Source organism: Chiroxiphia lanceolata, chromosome W (genome assembly GCF_009829145.1).
Source record: "Chiroxiphia lanceolata isolate bChiLan1 chromosome W, bChiLan1.pri, whole genome shotgun sequence".
Classification (NCBI taxonomy): Eukaryota; Metazoa; Chordata; class Aves; order Passeriformes; family Pipridae; genus Chiroxiphia; species Chiroxiphia lanceolata.
This window is the reverse complement of record NC_045670.1, coordinates 5,720,025-5,739,243: the sequence shown is the minus strand read 5'-3', so window position 1 is coordinate 5,739,243 and position 19,219 is coordinate 5,720,025. Positions and strand designations below refer to the sequence as shown.

General features: G+C 41.8%; 1 protein-coding gene across 1 annotated transcript in view; it reads right to left on the bottom strand.

Moving 5' to 3' along the window:
- The window catches only part of LOC116779979 (F-BAR domain only protein 2-like), a 214,269-nt gene that overhangs the window by 146,229 nt on the left and 48,821 nt on the right, over window positions 1–19,219 (bottom strand). The window contains exons 7-8 of the mRNA XM_032674481.1: window positions 2,538–2,636; window positions 1,054–1,150 (exon numbers count right to left, since the gene is read on the bottom strand). Of these exons, the coding sequence (XP_032530372.1) occupies window positions 1,054–1,150; window positions 2,538–2,636 (196 nt within the window). The remainder of the gene's footprint in view (window positions 1–1,053; window positions 1,151–2,537; window positions 2,637–19,219) is intronic.

Here is a 19,219-nt window from a genome sequence, read left to right as displayed (position 1 = left end):
TACATTCGATATCGTACTGATGGAAGTCTATTCAATCTAAGGCGTCTGAAGGCCCACACTAAGACCTTAAACCATCTTGTCCGGGAGCTGCTTTATGCTGATGACGCCGTCCTTGTTACCCACACAGAAGCAGCCCTGCAGCGTTTAGCATCCTGCTTTGCAGATGTTGTTGAACTCTTTGGGCTTGAAGTCAGCTTAAAGAAGACAGAGGTCCTCCATTAACCGGTACCTCAGGAAGTCCCCCATCATCCCCACATCACCATTGGTCAATCAGAGTTCAAATCAGTCCAGCAGTTTACTTACCTAGGTAACCTCATCTCCTCGGATGGTAAGATTGACGGAGAGATAGACAACAGGTTAGCAAAGGCATATAGTACTTTTAGAAAACTCCACAAAAGAGTATGGCGTAACAAACACTTGAAGAAAAGTTTACAGAGCCATAGTGTTGTCTACTCGCCACCACCTGCGTCTCCTAGAACGCTTCCATCAACGCTGCCTCCGTACAATCCTAAACATCCACTGGTCAGATTTTGTGACCAATACATCTGTTCTAGAGTAAGCAGCAGTCACAAGTATTGAGGTCATGTTGCTGAAAACACAGCTACGCTGGGCAGGGCACATCTCAAGGATGAAGGACCACCACCTCCCTAAGATCATGCTTTATGGCGAACTTGCCACTGCCTGCCACATGAGAGGAGCCCCAAAGAGAAGATACAAGGACTCCCTGAAACAACATTTCAGCCTTGGTCAGACTGATCACCATAACTGGTCTACTCTGGCCTCCAGTCGGGAGGCCTGGAGACACGTCATCTATAACGCAGTTGTCTCCTTTGAGAACACACGCAGGATCACTCTCGAGGAGAAAAGGCAACGCAGAAAGAACCATATCTTGCAAAATACACCATCTAAGGAGTCTTTCTGGTGTGCCTTTTGCAATCGGGTATGTCTGTCACGTATTGGCCTCATAAGCCACCAGCATGCCTGTAACAAATGTGGATAGTGCCTTCCCAAATCTTCGGTCGAGAAGCCTAGCCATGATTTTTTCTCTCTTACCAGGTCTTTCCTTGCCAGTTCCTTTTGACTCAGCAAATTTCTGTATTAAACTCTTAACCGTAGTATTTGTCATGTTATCAATAAACTCTTCATACACCTGCAACAAAAAAATAAAAAAGACAACACACCACACAAAAGGAATTTTAAAAGCAGTAATTGAAAGAATGTAATTAACTTTAAAAAGTGGTTTTCTCTAGAGTTAGGGTTCAAAATACTTGCCTCTAAAATATATTACAGGGCTTCCAAAAATCTACAGGTAATCACTTCTTTGCTTTAGTGTGTAAGATGCAAATGTGTGTAAGATACAGGTACAAATGAGGAACGAAAGAATACAGTTTGATGATGGGTCTAAGATTTACTTCCATTTCTTCTATCTAAACCACTTTTGTAGCCCATAATTTTCTGAATTTGTCAGCAACATCCCACCACAATGTCAGGAAGACGAGTAGTCTCTTAAGCCAGCGTCACTTAAGAGTGTAAACTATTACCCCCGTGTTCTCACAATTCCCACCTGCTTGAGTAAAAACATTACTGTTGTAATGTATTTTAGTCTGACAAATGAACAACCACATGTTGTTAATAAGGTTTTCCAACAAGGCAGTATGTATATGCTTTAGAAATAAATAGTATGACCTTTCCGACCACCTTTCATTAGCAGAAAACCTCAAAACCGAGGAAAACAGTGACTGAAATTAAGAATATACAAATAAAACTACATTTCAGAACATAAATTAAGGACTACTTATAAGGATTATTAATTAAACCAACTTGCATCTAGAGAAAAGACAGTATAAAAGTTTTTTTTGGTACTGTTACTGAAGGTCTTTTGCTCATTAAAACCAAAGTATATAAAAAATTTGGAAGTTGTCAGACTGATATAATTTCAAGTTTTAGTCAAAGAAAAACACAAGTATCCTGAAATGTGTGAAATAGGTGCTAATTAATATCTAGGGAACAGAATTCCAAATTGTCAAAATATAGTTTTTTTGTTAACACAAAATGTAATGATTATTCAACCTTATTCTGTAAAATTTGTGATATTGAACTTATAAATACATCAGGAAGCAATAAAAGATTCAGGTTATGTTGAATTTAGATATAAAAAGAATTGCAATACAATGAACAAAATTAGAGGATAAAAAATTTCAGAGAAGCTTGAATAACAAAAGAGAAAACATATATAGAAACATCACAAAAGACCAAAGCAGCAATTTAATAGATGTTTAAATCTCCTTCAAGCATCTCATAAACAAGTTCAATACTCGCATAATGTTTGATATCTGTGATAAAAAGAACCATATCTGCTTGAAAGTCTTTTGAATTCTGTAGATCATTTTTGTTTATCTCCTTATACTAGTCTTAAAATCTACCATCATTTGAAAGATGTGATCCTGTGATTACCACAAACACAGTAAGAAATGTTTCATTTAATAGTTAAGAAAAACATGTAGCATGGTCCAAACAAATGATAATATAAAAATTACCTCTCCTATTTGCAAATGAATTTCTTTTATGGTATTTGACAATGATTCTATAATCTCTTTCATATGAAGAAGGTGTGTTTCTTCAATGTCTTGAAATTTCTGTAAACCAATACAAACAATTATTCATAATGAAAAGAATTCTTGAAATGCTAAACCTTAAATTTTAAGAAATATACTAAACAGAAAAACACATTTTTTTTCAGATTTTGATTGTGGTAATTACAGTACTTAAGAAAGGAAGGTGTAGAATTCACAGTTATGAAGAAATAATGTACTTTATAATAACCTTTTAGAAGCATTATTTATTTTTTTATTTACTCTTTAAACTTGCACCTATTTCGATTTTTTTTAAAGTCTGACCTATTTCTATCAAAATAAAATAGGATTGAAGGATGTTTAAGAAAATAAAACCAACACAACTTTTTTTACGTAACTGAAGAATTTCAGTTTCTCATCTAACCCCAGAAATTTCTGGATCTGTTTTGCAACTCCTCCTTATCATCCTCTTTTCCTGCTCACAATATACACATGCTTTATGTTTCTTCAGTTAAATCTATATCCTTTGCTTCTTTAAATGCAATTAATTTGTTTGATCTTTAAACTCATTGTATAAAAGCTTTGCAGTTTGTCTGGAATTTGCCCTCCTGTTCAGTCTTACTCAGGCTTACACCTGCACCCATTTTAAAACCATTTCCGATGTCTCTAATAACCCCTTCCTAGCTAAAGATCAGACCTAAAAATGTCATCTTTCCCAACAGTCAAACATAATCATCTTGAAATCCATGTTTACTCCTGCTCTGTCCTAGTTCTCTTCCTACTTCTGTAACTGTCCAAACTTTGAAGCACCACTTAATCTTTGTTCCAACATTTTTTCCTCAAGTGGTCATCCTCTGTAGCCTATTCTGTGATGGTCCACCTCTATAATATCTGCTCTCAATCACTATCAGGGTGTCAACATCTGTACACAATGTGATCTTCCAACTGATTTTCACTACCGTCCTGATTTTGTCTGGGATAGAGTTCATTTTCTTCTCAGTAACTGGTACAGTGCTGTGTTTTGGATTCAGTATGAGAATAATGCTGATAACACACTGATGTTTTGTTTGTTGCTGAGCAGTGCAGCTGCACAAGAAGCCATCAGGGAGCACAAGTCGGGACAACTGACCCAAACTGGTCAAAGGGATATAACAATAATAATAATATGGTATGGAATATTTTACTTTTTTCAATTATTAAACTGTTCTTATGTCAACCCAGGTTTTACCTTTTTCTGTTTCTCCTCCACATCCCACTGGGGTGGGAGGAGTGAATGAGCGACTGCACGGTACTTAGTTGCTGGCTGGAGTAAAACCACAGCAACTAATTTTTACCTAAACTCAAAGTCAAATTCTGAGATTTTGTCAATGCCACTTCCTTCGTGTTTGGTTTGAGTTCCACATAAAACTCTGCAAAATATTCTCCTTTAAACTCTTCACTATAGTGTATATCAAAACAGTCAACCATTCAGAGATTTAAATTTTTTGGTCTCTTATGTCAGTGGATGGTAACCCCCTCTTCTCAAGTGTTTCCTTATTTACTGTTTATTGTTTTATACTTAAGATTTTAAGTCTTTGAAGTAGAAGCCATCTTGGCCTTGCACAATACATAACACAAAGGGGTCTGATCAAAGACTAAAGCTATCTAGGTACTATAATACAACCAGCTATAATCATTAACCAAATTGTTTACTTTCACTTTTGAAAGATCAGTCCATTTTGAATAGATGTACTGAAATGAATCTGTAATGTTACTGACCCAATAAATCCAAGTCAATTCTTAGCATTTTAAGCTACAATAAAAATGAAAAAACATCAACAGGATCTTTATCTATTCAACTCAGCATACACCGTGTAAGTAAGCATTATTCCTTTTTATAAACATGTACATTTTCCTTTAAGTTTTAAAATGTGAAGAATTATTACTCATTCTTGAACTTTATTTATATAAAAACTACTCAACAGCAAAGTTATCCAGTCAACTGCACTCAGTTCTAGTTAAGATAGGACTTTTAATGAATAACTTAGCACTTTCAGCTATTTGATTCATTCCAATAACTGACTGCGCTATGTGATTATAAAAAAGCTTCTAAAAAGGTGAAATAACTGACAAATGAGATGTTTTCTTAACAAGTGCATAGCAATTGTACAACACAACTGTAGTTTTATTCAGAAAATCTTTCAACATGAAGAATTTCTGTCAAATCCAATATCTGAACAAGAAAGTGAATTATTTTCCTATGTCTTTAATCATAAAAATCCTTCCATGATTATTGCAGAAAAAACCACATAACTTGCAATTTAATATTAGGAAGATCATGTTTTTAATTTCAACCTCTCAAAATAATATATCACAAGTTATGTCGCTTTGATAATAGCAGGTAATATAATAGGTTGGAAAAAAGGAAAAATATGTAAAATTTATATAACAGTATTGGTGGAGTTTAAGAAAAGAGGACAGTTCAATGAGGACATTGCTACGTGATTACCTAGAATATAGTCCCAAAAATTCAAGGTGTTTGCATCCTCAGAAAAATTTTATCTGAATGGTCTAAGACAGATTTAAGTTAAGTCAACTGGTTTTGCACTGAAACAACTGAGAATGCTCACACTGCTCTGCGATGGATGAAAAGACAGAATGGGAGAGATATGTGGCCTGGAGAAGCATGAATGGAATCTGAATGGACTTTTTACTCACTAGATAATCCACCCAGCAGACTGGCAGTTTTTCCCCAGTTTACTGTTGTGTGCTTATGAATCCTTGTGCACCCCGGTTTACTGTCAAAATTTATGAATCCTGCTGTACCTCCATATTGTCCCTATTTCTCCCTCAGGTTCCCCCTTTGAAAGTTATCTGTCTCTTCTTCTCCCCTGTTTTCCCGCACCTCGGTTACTGATTAGCTGTAGCTATCACAGTGCAGAGAGAGCTACCATTAGCCAGTTCCCTCAGATACCCGGGAGTTCCACCCATCTTTCCCCTGTCCCCCTACCACATCTTTCCCTGAGTTGTCAATCTCTTGCACCTCCCTGGTTTGGAATCCACCCCTCAAACCGTGGTTTTTTAAACCCTTGTATCTCTTGAATAAACTGGCATTGCAACACGAGACCTCAACTGCGTCCAAACCCTAATTGCAGTGCCCAGTTCCATTTCCCCTATCCCTGCGGACCGTGGCACTGCTCATTTATTTTGTGTTCAGAATTAGTATACTTTAAGTGAAATGTACTGTAAATTAAGATAATCTAGGGTGTGATTGATTGGGACAGGTTGCTAGTGAGGGTCCTCTGCCGCTGACTTCTGAGATGTGCTGGTCACACTGGAGCACACTTGAAGTCTTATGGAGACAAGTCAGGGACTCCTGAGGTAACAGAAGCCAACAGGGAAATACCAGGGAAATATCTCAAAGGAATTAAGGTATGTTCCTCTAGGAAGGCGACACAGCTGACAGCCCAGCTGAGGTGCCTTTGCACCAATGCACACGGCATGAGCAACAAACAGGAGGAGTTGGAAGCCATGTGCTGTTAGAAAGATATGACCTTGTTGCCATTACTGAAACTTGTTGGGACAAATCCCATGACTGGAGTGTGATGATGGATGGCTACAGGTTGTCCAGGAGAGACGGGGGAGGAAGGAGAGGTGGAGAGGTTGCCCTCTACATCAAGAGGTGGATTGAGTGTGATGAGTTGGTCTGACGAACAGTCACGAGCAGGTGGAAAGCCTGTGGGTAAGAGTGTCCTAGTTACAGGGGCCAGGACCAGTTTATTACTATGTGGGTATAACCAAAACTGTGCATTCTACACCCTCTATGTCATTTCTGATGGACTGTTAATAATGGATCATTTGCAGCAGCTGCCCAGGGCACACCTAATGACTCAGCTGTGATAACTCCCCTCTGGGGAGGAATTAGCACCTTCACACCCAGCCTGAGGGGTCATCTCTGCTAATGGGCCATACTGGACTGGCATAATAGGCAGCTGCAACACCCATACCATCAAAGACTCCAAAAATATCCAATGACTCACAGAGTTAAATCACCCATTGTGAAACTCCCTGCCCTGGGGGAGGTACTGGACATTCCCACCTGAATTTGAGCATATATAATCTGTGGGTTTGGGGACTTCTGGTACCACTCATTGGATTGAGAGGAGGACATGAACTCCAACAGGACTGCCACTGCCACTCTTGACAAGACTGCGATCATTACCTCAACAGAACTGCAACCATCACCCAGAACAACAGGTTTTCCTTTCCTCTTACTTTGCACCCAGGGGGGCCACGTGGTGCTCAGCACAGGGGCCAACGAACGCTGTTCTGTTCTTGTCCCAGGGGGATGGGTTATACAACTGTTTTTGTGGGTTAAAACCAGTTTTTCTCTGTATCATTGCATCTATTGTAATTTATTTTTAGTAAATTGTAACTCTGACTTATAATCTCTCTAGAGTTGTGTTCATTTCTCCCACTGGTTTACTTTTAAACCAGCACAAAGAGTCAGAGACTGAGGCAACAAAGGGAACCTTGTGACTGGTGTCTACTACGGGCCACCTGACTAAGGGGAGGGAGCCTATTGACAAAGCCTTCTTGCTCCAGATACATGAGGCATTCTGCTCACAGGCTTTTTTCCTGCTGGGGGACTTCAGCCACCCCATCTGCTGGGAAAGTAGCGTGGTGAGCTGTAGGCAATTCAGGAGACTCCTGGAATGCATGGAGGATAACTTCTTGAGCCAGGTAATAAGACAACTCTACCAGAGGGGATGAGATACTGGATCTGATGGTCAACAACATACGCAAGTTAATCAGGTGCATCAAGATTGGATCCAAAGCTGGAACTGAACCTGGAAAGGGAGGCAAAGGAAGGGCTTCTACAGCTATGTCAACCAGAAAAAGAAGGTCAAAGAAGGAGTACCTCCCCCATCAACAATGATGGTAAACTGGTAACAACAGATGAGGAGAAGGCTGAGGTACTCAACAACTTTTTTGCCTCAGTCTTCAATGGCAACCTTTCTTCCCACACCTCTTGAGAGGATGGACAGAAGGATGGGGACTGGTGGAGCAAAGTCCCTCCCATTGTAAGTGAAGATCAGGTTCATGACCACCTGAAGATTCTGAATGTACATAAGTCTATGGGACCCGATGAGATGCATCCCAGAGTCCTGAGGGACATGGCTGATGTAGTTGCCAAGCCACTCTCCATGATATTTGAAAAGTCATGGCAGTCAGAAGTCATCCATGGAGACTGGAAAAAGGGAGACATTGTACCCATATTAAAAAAGGGTAGAAAGGAAGACCCTGGGAAATACTGACCTGTCAGCCTCACCTCTGTGCCTGGTAAGATCCTTGAACAGATCCCCCTAGAAGTTACGCTAAGGCACTTGGAGGACAAGGGGGTGGTTCAAGACAGCCAGCACAGCTTCACCAAGGACAACTCTTGCCTGACCCACCTGTGACCTTCTACAACAGCATGATTACATCAGTGGACAAGGGAAAGGCTACAGATGTCATTTATCTGGACTTCTGTAAGATTTTTGATACCGTCCCTCACAACATCCTTCTCTCTAAATTGGAGAGATAGATTTGATGGGTGAACTGTTAGATGGATAAGAAAGCAGTTGGATGGTCACATCCAGGGAGTAGTGGTCAACGACTCAGTCCCAGTGGACATCATTGACAAATGGTGTCCCTCAGGGGTCCGTACTGGGACTGGTGTTATTTAATATCTTCATTAATGACATAGATGAAGGGATCGAGTGCACCCTCAACAAGTTTGCAGATGACACCAATCTGAGTGGTGCAGTTGACACACCTGAATGGCGGGATAACATCCAGAAGGACCTGGACAAGCACAAGAAATGGGCCCATGGGAATCTCATTGGGTTCAACAAGGCCAAGTACAAGGTACTGCACCTGGGTCAGAACAACACCCAATATCAATACAGGCTAGGGGATGAATGGTCAAGGGCAGCCCTGCCGAGAAGGACTTGGAGTTGTTGTGGTTGAGAGGCTGGACATGAGCCAGCAGTGTGCAATCGCAGCCCAGAAAGCCAGTCGCTTCCTGGGCTGCATCAAAAGCAGTGTGGCCAGCAGGTTGAGGGAGGTGATTCTGCCCCTCTACTCTGCTCTGGTGAGACCCCACCTTAAGTATTGTGTCCACCACTGGGGACCCCAGCACAGGAAGGACATCAACCTGTTGAAGTGAGTCCAGAGGAGGCCACCAAGTTGATTAGAGGGATGGAGCACTTCTATTAGGAAAGGCTGAGAGAGAGGGGTTCGTTCAGCCTGGAGAAGAGAAGGCTTCAGGGTGACCTAATTGAGGCCTTCCAGTACCTGAAGGGAGCCTACAAGAAAGATGGTAAAAGACTTTTTACAAGAGCGTGCAGTGACAGAACAAGGGGGAAATGGTTTCAAACTGAAAGACGGTAGGTTTAGGTAAGATATTAGGAAAAAATTCTTGACTGTGAGGGTGATGAGACACCAGCACAGGTTGCTCAGAGAAGTTGTGGATGCCCCATCCCTGGAAGTGTTTAAGACCAGGTTGAATGGGACTCTGAGCAACCTGGTCTAATGGAAGGTGTTTCTGTCCATGGCAGGGGGGTTGGAACTAGATGATCTTTAAGGTCCCTTCCAACCCAGACCATTCTATGATTCTATGATATTCACAAGTGTTATTTTTCTTACCACATTATCTTTAAAGTAACGCCCCTGCAACAAAACTGTAGATGCAGCTACACCATTATACTTAAAGTTCACAGATAGGACTTATATTGGTAGAATTCCAATTTTCATTTCCAATATGGATAGCTGTGGAAGGTATTAAGAGTTTCCAGGTGTCCATTATCACATTAAGTGAAAATTTAAATTTTGAGTAAAAGGGGTTGTTGCAGTTAATGAAATAAGATTATTTACGCAGGTGTGATTTGCAGTGAGACATAATTTGTATCATTTTTGTATTGCAAAATAAAACAAATAGCCCAAAAGCAGGGTCACAGTTTCCCAGCTGTAAGATGTGGTATAGTAAAAAGATTTCTTTTCTCTACATCTCAACCTCTTTGAAATAACTCATGCCTACCTAATAACACAAATCATCATGGCTGGGCTTCGCGAACGAAGATTTGGGAAGGGCTCTACCCACGTTTGTTACAAGCACCCTGGTGGCTAAAAAGGCCAATAGGAGACAGGCATGTCCAGTTGCAAAAGGCACAGCAGAAAGACTCCTTAGGTGGTATATTCTGCAAGGCACGAATCTTTCTGCATTGTCTTTTCTCCTCGAGAGTGATCCTGCATACTTTCTTGAAAGCATCAGCAGCGTTATAGATAGTGTGTCTCCAGACCTCCCGATTGGAGGTCAGAGTAGACCAGTTATGTTGATCAGTCTGGCCAAGGCTGAGATGTTGTTTCAGGGAGTCCTTGTATCTTCTCTTCGGGGCTCCTCTCTTGTGACAGCCAGTGGTAAGTTCACCATAAAGCAAGATCTTAGGGAGGCGGTGGTCCTTCATCCTTGAGACGTACCCTGCCCAGCGTAGCTGTGTTTTCAGCAACATGGCCTCAATACTTGTGACTGTTCCTTGTTCTAGAACAGATGTATTGGTTACATAATCTGACCAGTGGATGTTTAGGATTCTATGGAGGCAGCGTTGATGGAACAACGCTAGGAGTCACAGGTGGTGACGGTAGATGACCCATGATTCAGATCCATATAAGAGAATAGACAGCACAATGACTCTGTAAACACTGATCTTGGTACTTTTCTTCAGGTGTTTATTTCACCAAACTCTTTTATGAAGCTTTCTGAAGGCACTATATGCCTTTGCTAACCTGTTGTCTATCTCTCCGTCAATCTTACCATCCGAGGAGATGAGGCTACCTAGGTAATTAAACTGCTGGACTGATCTGAACTCTGATTCGCCAATGGTGATATGGGGATGATGGAAGGCTTCCTGAGGTGCCAGTTGATAGAGAACTTCTGTCTTCTTTAAGCTGACTTCCAACCCAAAGAGCTCAGCAGTGTCTGCGAAGCAGGATATTAAATGCTGCTGAGCTGTTTCTGTGTGGGCGACAAGGGTGGCGCCATCAGCATAAAGCAACTCCTGGACAAGATGGTTTAAGGTCTTAGTGTGGACCTTCAGTCGCTGTCAGAGACTGAAATGGTTAATGATTTATGCATTCTAGGAGACTTTTGCAGGCTTTTGACTTGCATTATACCTCTGATGAGCAATCGAGTCCCTCCTTCCCTCCAGTGCTGAAGGCGTGAAACCCTGAAAAGACAAGAGGCGGAGCTCCAGGCTTTGGACTGTTGTTATCTCTGATAAGGCATCGGACCCCTCCCTCCCTTCAGTGCTGCAGGTGTGAAGCCCTGAAAAGGCAAGAAGAAAATAACTCCTCGCCTCAGGGAAGGTGTAAAAGCATGCTGAGGGTATATAAACTGACTAGTGACTTTGGGGTTTTGGGTTTTTCCTTCTCCCCATCTGCACATCGAGGCATGGCCCGTGATACTGACCATGGATATAATAACTCATAACTTCTTGGAGTGTGGGGGCTTCCCTCCTTCACCCCCAGCAGATCAAGACCACCACTTCAACTGACAGACATGGAAGCTGCAACTACTAAGTTTCATCGCTGGACCCCATGAGTGGTGACTATATACATCTGTCCACTCTCAGTTTTTCTTTCCCTTACTCTCCCTTACTCTTATCCTTCCTTTATCTCTCCTATGCGTTTTCTTTCCCCCCCACCAAAGGTTATCTTTATGTCACATTGTTATATGACAGCACCCAAAATTCTAGCATACCTGTTGATGAAAAATTGTCCCCTATGCATTTTCTCCCCCCCCAAAGGTTATCTCTATGCCACATTGTTATATGACAACACCCAAACTGCTAACATGCCTGTTGATACAGAATTGTTAAAATAAACCTTGCCAGTATATGTTTTCAGACACCGATTATTCAGTGTCATTTCACTCTAATCCACCCCAAGGGAATTATTGATAAAAACCCCATTTTCTGGGGCTGGTCGTAACAGTTGCCATAGGTTGAAAAGGCTTCCATCAGTACGATATCGAATGTAGATACCGTCCTGATCCTCAAGGTCTGCCGTGGCCCTTTGGAGCATCATGCTGAAAAAGACTGTGAATAGGGTTGGTGCGAGAACTCAACCTTGTTTCACACCATTAGTTATTAGAAAGGGCTCAGAAAGTGCATTGCCATATCTGACTTGGCCGCGTTGATCCTCATGGAGTGAGATGATCATTTTAAGGAACTTGGGGGGACAACCTAAACGTTCCAAAATCTGCCACAGACCTTTTCTACTCACAGTATCAAAAGCCTTGGTGAGGTCAACAAAGGTTACATAGAGACCTTTGTTGTGTTCCCTACAATTCTCTTGCAGTTGTCTGAGAACAAACACCATATCTGTGGTACTTCTGTTGGCTCTGAAACCACATTGGCTTTCAGGTAGGATTCCTTCTGCTATAGTGGGTATTAGTCTGTTCAAGAGTATTCTTGCTAGGATTTTACCAGCAATGGAGAGCAGAGTGATACCACGGTAATTTGAACAGTCTGATTTAATTCCTTTCTTCTTATACAAGGTGATGATGACTGCATCATGAAGGTCTGATGGTAGTGCGCCTAGTTCCCAACAGCGCAGTACAAACTTGTGAAATTTAGGATGGAGTGCTTGGCCCCCATGTTTCCAGACTTCAGGTGGAATTCCATCAACCCCAGTTGCCTTGCCGATTTTCACCTGCTATATGGCCTTAAGGGTTTCTCCTAAACTGGGGGCAGTATCCAATTCATACTTCACTGGTTGTTGTGTGATGGACTGAATTGCTGAGTCTTGGACTACACAACTAGTACTGAAAAGAGTCTGAAAGTGTTCAGGCCATCGATTCAGAATGGAGGTTTTATCTGTCAGAAGCGTTTGACCATCAGTGCTGAGTAGAGGACTTTGGGCTTGGTATGTAGGCCTGTATGCTGTTTTCAGGGCTTCATAGAATCCTCTGTGATCACCCGTGTCTGCCCATAATTGTGTTTTTTCAGCTAGATTGATCCACCACTTGTTCTGGATGTCACAGAGTTTCTGTTGGAGCCTGCTGCATGCAAGGCGAAAGGCTGCTTTTCTCATGTGACAGGATGACAGTGCAAGGTGTGCTTGGTGGGTGGTTCTCTTCTTCCTCAACAATTCCTGGATCTGTTGATTGTTTTCATTGAACCAGTCCTTGTTCTTCTTGAGGGAGAACTCTAAGGATTCTTCATAGGACTACAGGATGCTGTTTTTGATATGGTGCCAAAGTGTTTTAGGGGAGGTATCTGTAGAATCTACGGAATGATTTTCGAACCTAGTTTGAAGATTAGCCTGGAATTTGTTTCTCACTGTGGCTGATTGGAGATTGTTAACTTGGAGTCTCCTCCTTGGGATACTGTCCCTTTTAGGTTTGAATTTAAGATTGAGGTTAAGTTTACAGGGCACAATTCAATGGTCTGTTTGGCATTCTGCACTGGACATCACGCGGGTGTGGTAGACATCGCGGACATCTCTCCATCGCACCAAGACATACTCAATGAGGTGCCAATGCTTGGATCTGGGATGCATCCAGGTTGTCTTCAGACTATTTTTCTGCTGTGATACAGGAGGTTAGACCCAAAAGAGTTAACTAAGAAATTTGGGCCTGCAAACAAGTTACCAACATCTAAAACGATCTGTACCCGTTCTGTTCTACTTACTGGACCAAAAGCTTAAGAGAATAGTACAAGAACATGTAATAGGTCTAGAGGCAATAAATTAGAAATACAGCAGGATCAGGTAGACATTTGAATAGGAGAAATAGGCCTGGAGCCAGGGCCTTTTCCGAGCTTCAGTGAGCGGGTCAAGAACAATGGAAAGGAAGAAGGGTCAAGCTGAGGAAGATGAGTTAAAGCCCCCTGTCCCATGGAGGAAGATGGGAACGACCCCTCGAAATGGGGTGCCAAGAGAAGCAACCGCCCCAAGCTCCGCCTATACTCCGCCTATTTTTAATATGTATTGATAGATGTTGTAATCATTTGAATATGCATTTAATCACATCTAAAATTGTATAAAAGTGCTGATTTTCTGAAGAGCCGGTGAACAAGTTTGTCCAACGCGAGTTGGCATGCTCCCAGCGCTGCTAATAAATACCTTTGCTGCTCAAAAGATCAAAGTCTCTGAGCAGTTTTCTTAGACCGATTTTTTGGATTCATTTGACGCCCACGGAAGCACAACTTCTCCACCCAGCTGCGGAGACCCTCGGAGGACGGGACCCCCTGGGCGCCCTTGGGTAAGTCTTTCTACCCGAAGGGGCTCCCTCCTTCAGTGATCTCTTGCGGGGGCTGGACAAGAACACTGCCTATTGATAAAAGGTATTTATATCTGGTTTCTGGTTTTGTTTATTCTGGTTCTGGTTATTGGATACCTGTAAGTCGAAAACGGGACGCCGTCTCTCGCGGGGAATACGGGAGAGGACGCTCTTCCTGGGGAATAACCCCTCTGGGCTGGTATGTTCTGGTTTTGTCTGTACTTGACCTAATAGTGTTTACATCGAGGAAAACAAAGCACCTACGTTTCCTTTGGTTATTCTTTTGTCTATGTTTTAGAGTTATCTATTATGTACTCTTGGAAAATAGGAATTGTTATAGCAGTTTGTGTGTGCTATAGAGTTCTGCTAATTTTCTGTTTTCTTGCTTTGTGTTGTCCGCAATTTTGAACTCCTGAAATCTCTGTTCACCCTAAACCAATCATAGAAACATCCTGTTAAATCTGTATGGGGAGGGGATCTGAGAAATTGACTGTGAATCTACCACACAGCTTAAAACCCAGAATTAAGATCTGTCCATTTTGCAATTGTTCATTGTATGTGCGTACTCTATGTAACAACTGTTTTAAGTATATTCTAGGACCCAGATCCTCCCAAGAAATAAGGTTAGGTTGGGCTTTAAATTTGTATTGTGTTAGATGTGGAAATAATCAAACTATAGAGGAAACTAGGTGTGTCCAGTATTATTGTTGTAGGATTCATAGGCCAGTGTCTCTTTCAATACGCCCAGAATTTTAACATCTGGTTTGGATTTTGTGTTTTGAGTATATGGATTTGTTATAAAAGTGGGCGTTCGGTGGTTCACAGCAGTATCTTGTGGATTTATGTGAATATATAGGCTCATTGTGAGAGCCAGGTGTATTTGTGGTCTAAGGGTGACATCTTGTGGATTTTTGAATTAGTGCAAGTTCGTTACAAGAACTAGTGATTTTAAAAGCTGGTTATAAAGCTGATAATTCTAGGAAATCTTTGTTGAAAACAAATATTAGGGTTTGGTGGTTGAATATTGTGTAGGATATAGTAGTTGTGGTTGTTAGCACATTTCAGATCTAATTCCCTGCTTTCATAAAAGGAATCGGTGGAAGTAAGGAGATAAATTCTAAGACTCCTGTAGGATGTATATTGAGTCATTGGAAGGAATTAGGAGGAACTCCTGGGGGTAATCTGAGTAAAAAGACCTTTTTAAAATATTACCAGAATTGGTGGCCTTTGTATACTTTAGATGATGGCAAAAAATGGCCTCCACAGGGGAACCTTAATTACAATACCATTTTGCAGCTTATGTTATTTCTCCGTAGGGAGCAAAAGTGGGATGAAGTGATGTATGCCGACATGTTTTTTACGTTAAGGAATAAACCAGAGTGGTAGAAAAGTTGTGGAATTAATGTAGCCCCCCAGGCCCCTCTTGTGCTAGCATTAGAAAGAAATCAGAAAAATACTAAGCCGAAAAAGCATTACTGTGATGCCTGTAGCATAGGTCAGAGGTGTCTTAAGCTGGGAAGGAGAGAGAGTGATGGAGATAGTATCTTGGACCCTCAGGAATTGCAGTCAGCTTGTTTTAGAGGACAGGAACTAGCTAGGCAAGGACCAGGTAGCCCGCAGGAATCGGAATTAGGAGCAGATGATTCTAGGAGTATAGCTGAGAGTGTAGATGACCCCGAGGAAGGGATAAGTAGCACTCATCGTGGTCAGGCTTCGGTACAGGGTGGTCGAAGAAGGAGCGGGGTCAGGACAAGGGCTCAAACAGCAGAGACTGGTCATATGTTAGTGCCTCTGCGTCAGGTAATAGCACCGACAGGCACGCAGGCAAAAGTGAAAGTACCTTTTTCGGCTAGTGATCTGAACAGCTGGAGAGAAGAAGCTAAGTGCTTCAGAGAAAATCCTGAAAAAGTGGCTAAGAGATTTGAATTGATTGCAAAGAATCAAGAAATAGACTGGACTGATATTGACTTGATGTTATCAGAATTGACAGAAACAGAGAAAGACCTGGTAATAAAAACAGCTAGACGAGAGGTGATGAGCCAGATTGCCACGGTAGTTTTAACAGGGGATGTAGATCAAATTTTTCCATTGCAACAACCTAACTGGGATCCAAACAATTCAGAACATTATAGAATGCTGATGAAATATAGAGACTTGATTAAGGTGGGATTACAAAATGCTATCCCTAAAGCAGTAAATTGGGCAGCCTTGTATGAAACCCCCACAGAGTTTTTGGATAGACTGAGGGTCGCTATGAGAAAATATACCACCTTAGATCCATCATCAGAGGAAGGTAAACTACATTTAGTGGGGTTATTGATGGGACAAAGTAATCCTGATATTAGAAAAAGATTGCAGAAAATAGATCACACTGCCAATAAAGATTTAGAGGTTTTGATGAATGAAGTCTGGAAAATGTATAACAACAGGGAAAAGAGGGAAGACAGAAGGCTTACAAGAGCAATGATTGCAGTTTTAACACAGAACCCGGTAACAGCTGGACGATATTACAGAGGTCGTGACCGGGGACAAGCAACACGGGGAAAGGGAGGTTCACCCTTTAGGCAAACAGAGATAAGTCAAAATCAGTGTGCTTATTGTAAAAAGGAGGGACACTGGAAAAGAGAGTGTCCCACTCGGGCAAATAGAAATTCGGGGGGGGCTGTCATAGCCCATCAAGATAGTGATTGACCGGGACCAGCTGGTTTTTCCCTGGCAGACCCGCTGGTTACAATTCGACTAGGGGAAGAAGAAAAACTGGATTTTTTGATCGACACTGGAGCAACATTTTCGATTTTAAATCAGGAATTGATACCTAAAACTGATGATTATGTACAAGTTATTGGTGCCACTGGCCAATCAGAAAAAGCTTTCTTTTTAAAACCTCTAAAGTTTAAAATCGGGAAACAAATGGGATTGCATCAGTTTCTGTATTTACCAAGTTCACCTAAGCCCTTATTGGGTAGAGATTTATTAGAAAATTTGGGAACTGTAATAAAATTTAAGCAAGGTAAAATTGAATTCAAGGTAAAAGAAGAACAATTGCTGGCAGTTCTGAGTTTAGCTATGAGCTGCATGGAACCGAAGCCAAACAACCAAGATATTGATCAAATCAAGTGTACCCTCTGGTATGGGCCACTGACACCCCGGGTAAGTCAAAATGGGCAACTCCTATTCAGATAGAACTACAACCAGGAGCTAAGCCAGTAGCAAAGAAACAATATCCACTGAGGCTGAAGCCAGGTAAAACCTGGAAAGCGAATTTAGTCGAGCAATGTAAGGATTAGAGAGAGTTAAACACAAAGGCTTTAAGCAAGGCATAGAGAACTTAGTATTAAGAAATAGCGGAGGCAATAAATTCACTAGAATACAGGACACTCTGACATAAGAGAACACAAGTATGAACAGAAAGAACTAAAATGCTAGCACACACAAAAAAGGACATATGGAAGAAAAACAAAAGGAGATAAGGAAAGAGACAAGCCAAGTAATCAGGTACTATTGCCAGATACTGAAAACCCCTGCCAAATGCACAAGGAAACTACCCAAATTAGGGAAGGTTCAAAAGTTTATGAAGATGATGATGACGAGGACACGAGTTCATGATGAAGGACAACAGGAACTCCCACCAAAGTTCTCCCCAAATTAGAGACCACGCCTCAAACTCCGCCTCGACTCCGCCTGTTATGAATATTAAAAGTAGATGTTGCAAGATAATGAATATTCATAATATGTGATGTAATTGCTTGGCAAAAAGTGTATAAAAAGCTCAACTGTAAGTTTCTTGAGCGGAGCAGTTTGCCCAGGGCGACCTGGCTGCTCCCCGGCCGCTCCCCGGTCGTAAAATAAATACCTCCTGCTTATAGACTGAAAATTCTGTCTCTGAGCAGTTCCTCAGCGCCTTTTGGGGCATAAAATTGGCATCAAGGCTAGAGGACAGAAAAGGAATTGAGCCAATAATTGAAAACTTTTTGAAATTAGGACTGCTGATAGAGTGTGAATCAGACTTTAACACTCCAATTCTTCCAGTGAAGAAACCGAATGGAACCTACAGGTTAGTACAAGATCTGAGAGCAGTAAATCAAATAACCAAAACTATATATCCTGTTGTAGCAAACCCTTATACACTTTTGACTAAATTAAGGGACAATTTGATTTGGTTTACAGTGTTGGATCTAAAAGATGGCTTTTTCTGTCTACCCCTAGCACAGGAAAGTCAAAAGATTTTTGCCTTCGAATGGGAGTCTGTTAACAAAGGGAGAAAGATGCAAATCACATGGACGGTCTTGCCTCAAGGTTTTAAGAACAGCCCCACACTTTTTGGTAATGAACTAGTCAGAGAGCTAGAATTATGGCAACAGCCACCAGGAGAGGGCGTACTACTGCAATATGTGGATGATCTCCTGATAGCAACAGAAACAAAAGAGGACTGTATTCAGTGGACAATATCTCAAACTTTTTGGGTTTAAGTGGTTATTGAGTCTCTCAACAGAAAGCCCAGCTGGTCCAGGAGAAAGTCATGTACCTGGGATATGAAGTATCGGGAGGACAATGATCCCTGGGGACAGCGAGGAAAGAAACCATCTGCCAGACACCCAGACCAGAAACAGTGAGGAACCTCCGAGCCTTTCTGGGAATGACAGGTTGGTGTCGCTTGAGGATATATCAGTATGGGATAATTGCAAAACCTTTGTATGATCTGCTGAAAGTGAACAAAGATCACATAACCTGGACCCCTGAAGCAGATAAAGCCTTCAAGAGACTGAAGCGAGAACTCATGAGGGCTCCGGCGTTGGGTTTACCCGATGTGACCAAGCCCTTCTGGTTGTTCTCGCACGAACGTCAAGGAATGGCTTTAGGGGTCTTGGCTCAACAACTGGGACCACACAAAAGAGCAGTGGCCTACTTCTCCAAACAATTGGATGAGGTAAGCAAAGGATGACCTACCTGTCTAAGAGCAGTTGCAGCAGTGGTTATAAACATAGAAGAAGCCAGAAAGCTTACTATGGGACAGAAAATGACTGTGTTAGTATCCCATACAGTATCAACAGTGCTAGAACAAAAGGGGAACCATTGACTGTCACCTTCTCGGTTCCTGAAGTATCAGGCAATCCTAGCTGAATCAGATGATGTGACCATTCAGGTGACTAACATTGTCAACCCAGCTTCATTCCTAGAAGGAAAAGCCCCAGCAGAACCTGTTGTACACGACTGCTTGGAGACCATCGAAGCAGTATACTCCAGTCGCCCAGACCTCAAAGAAGAACCCCTCCAGGATGCAGACGACTGGTTCTCGGATGGTAGCAGTTTCGTGAAACAAGGCACAAGGATGGCTGGTTATGCA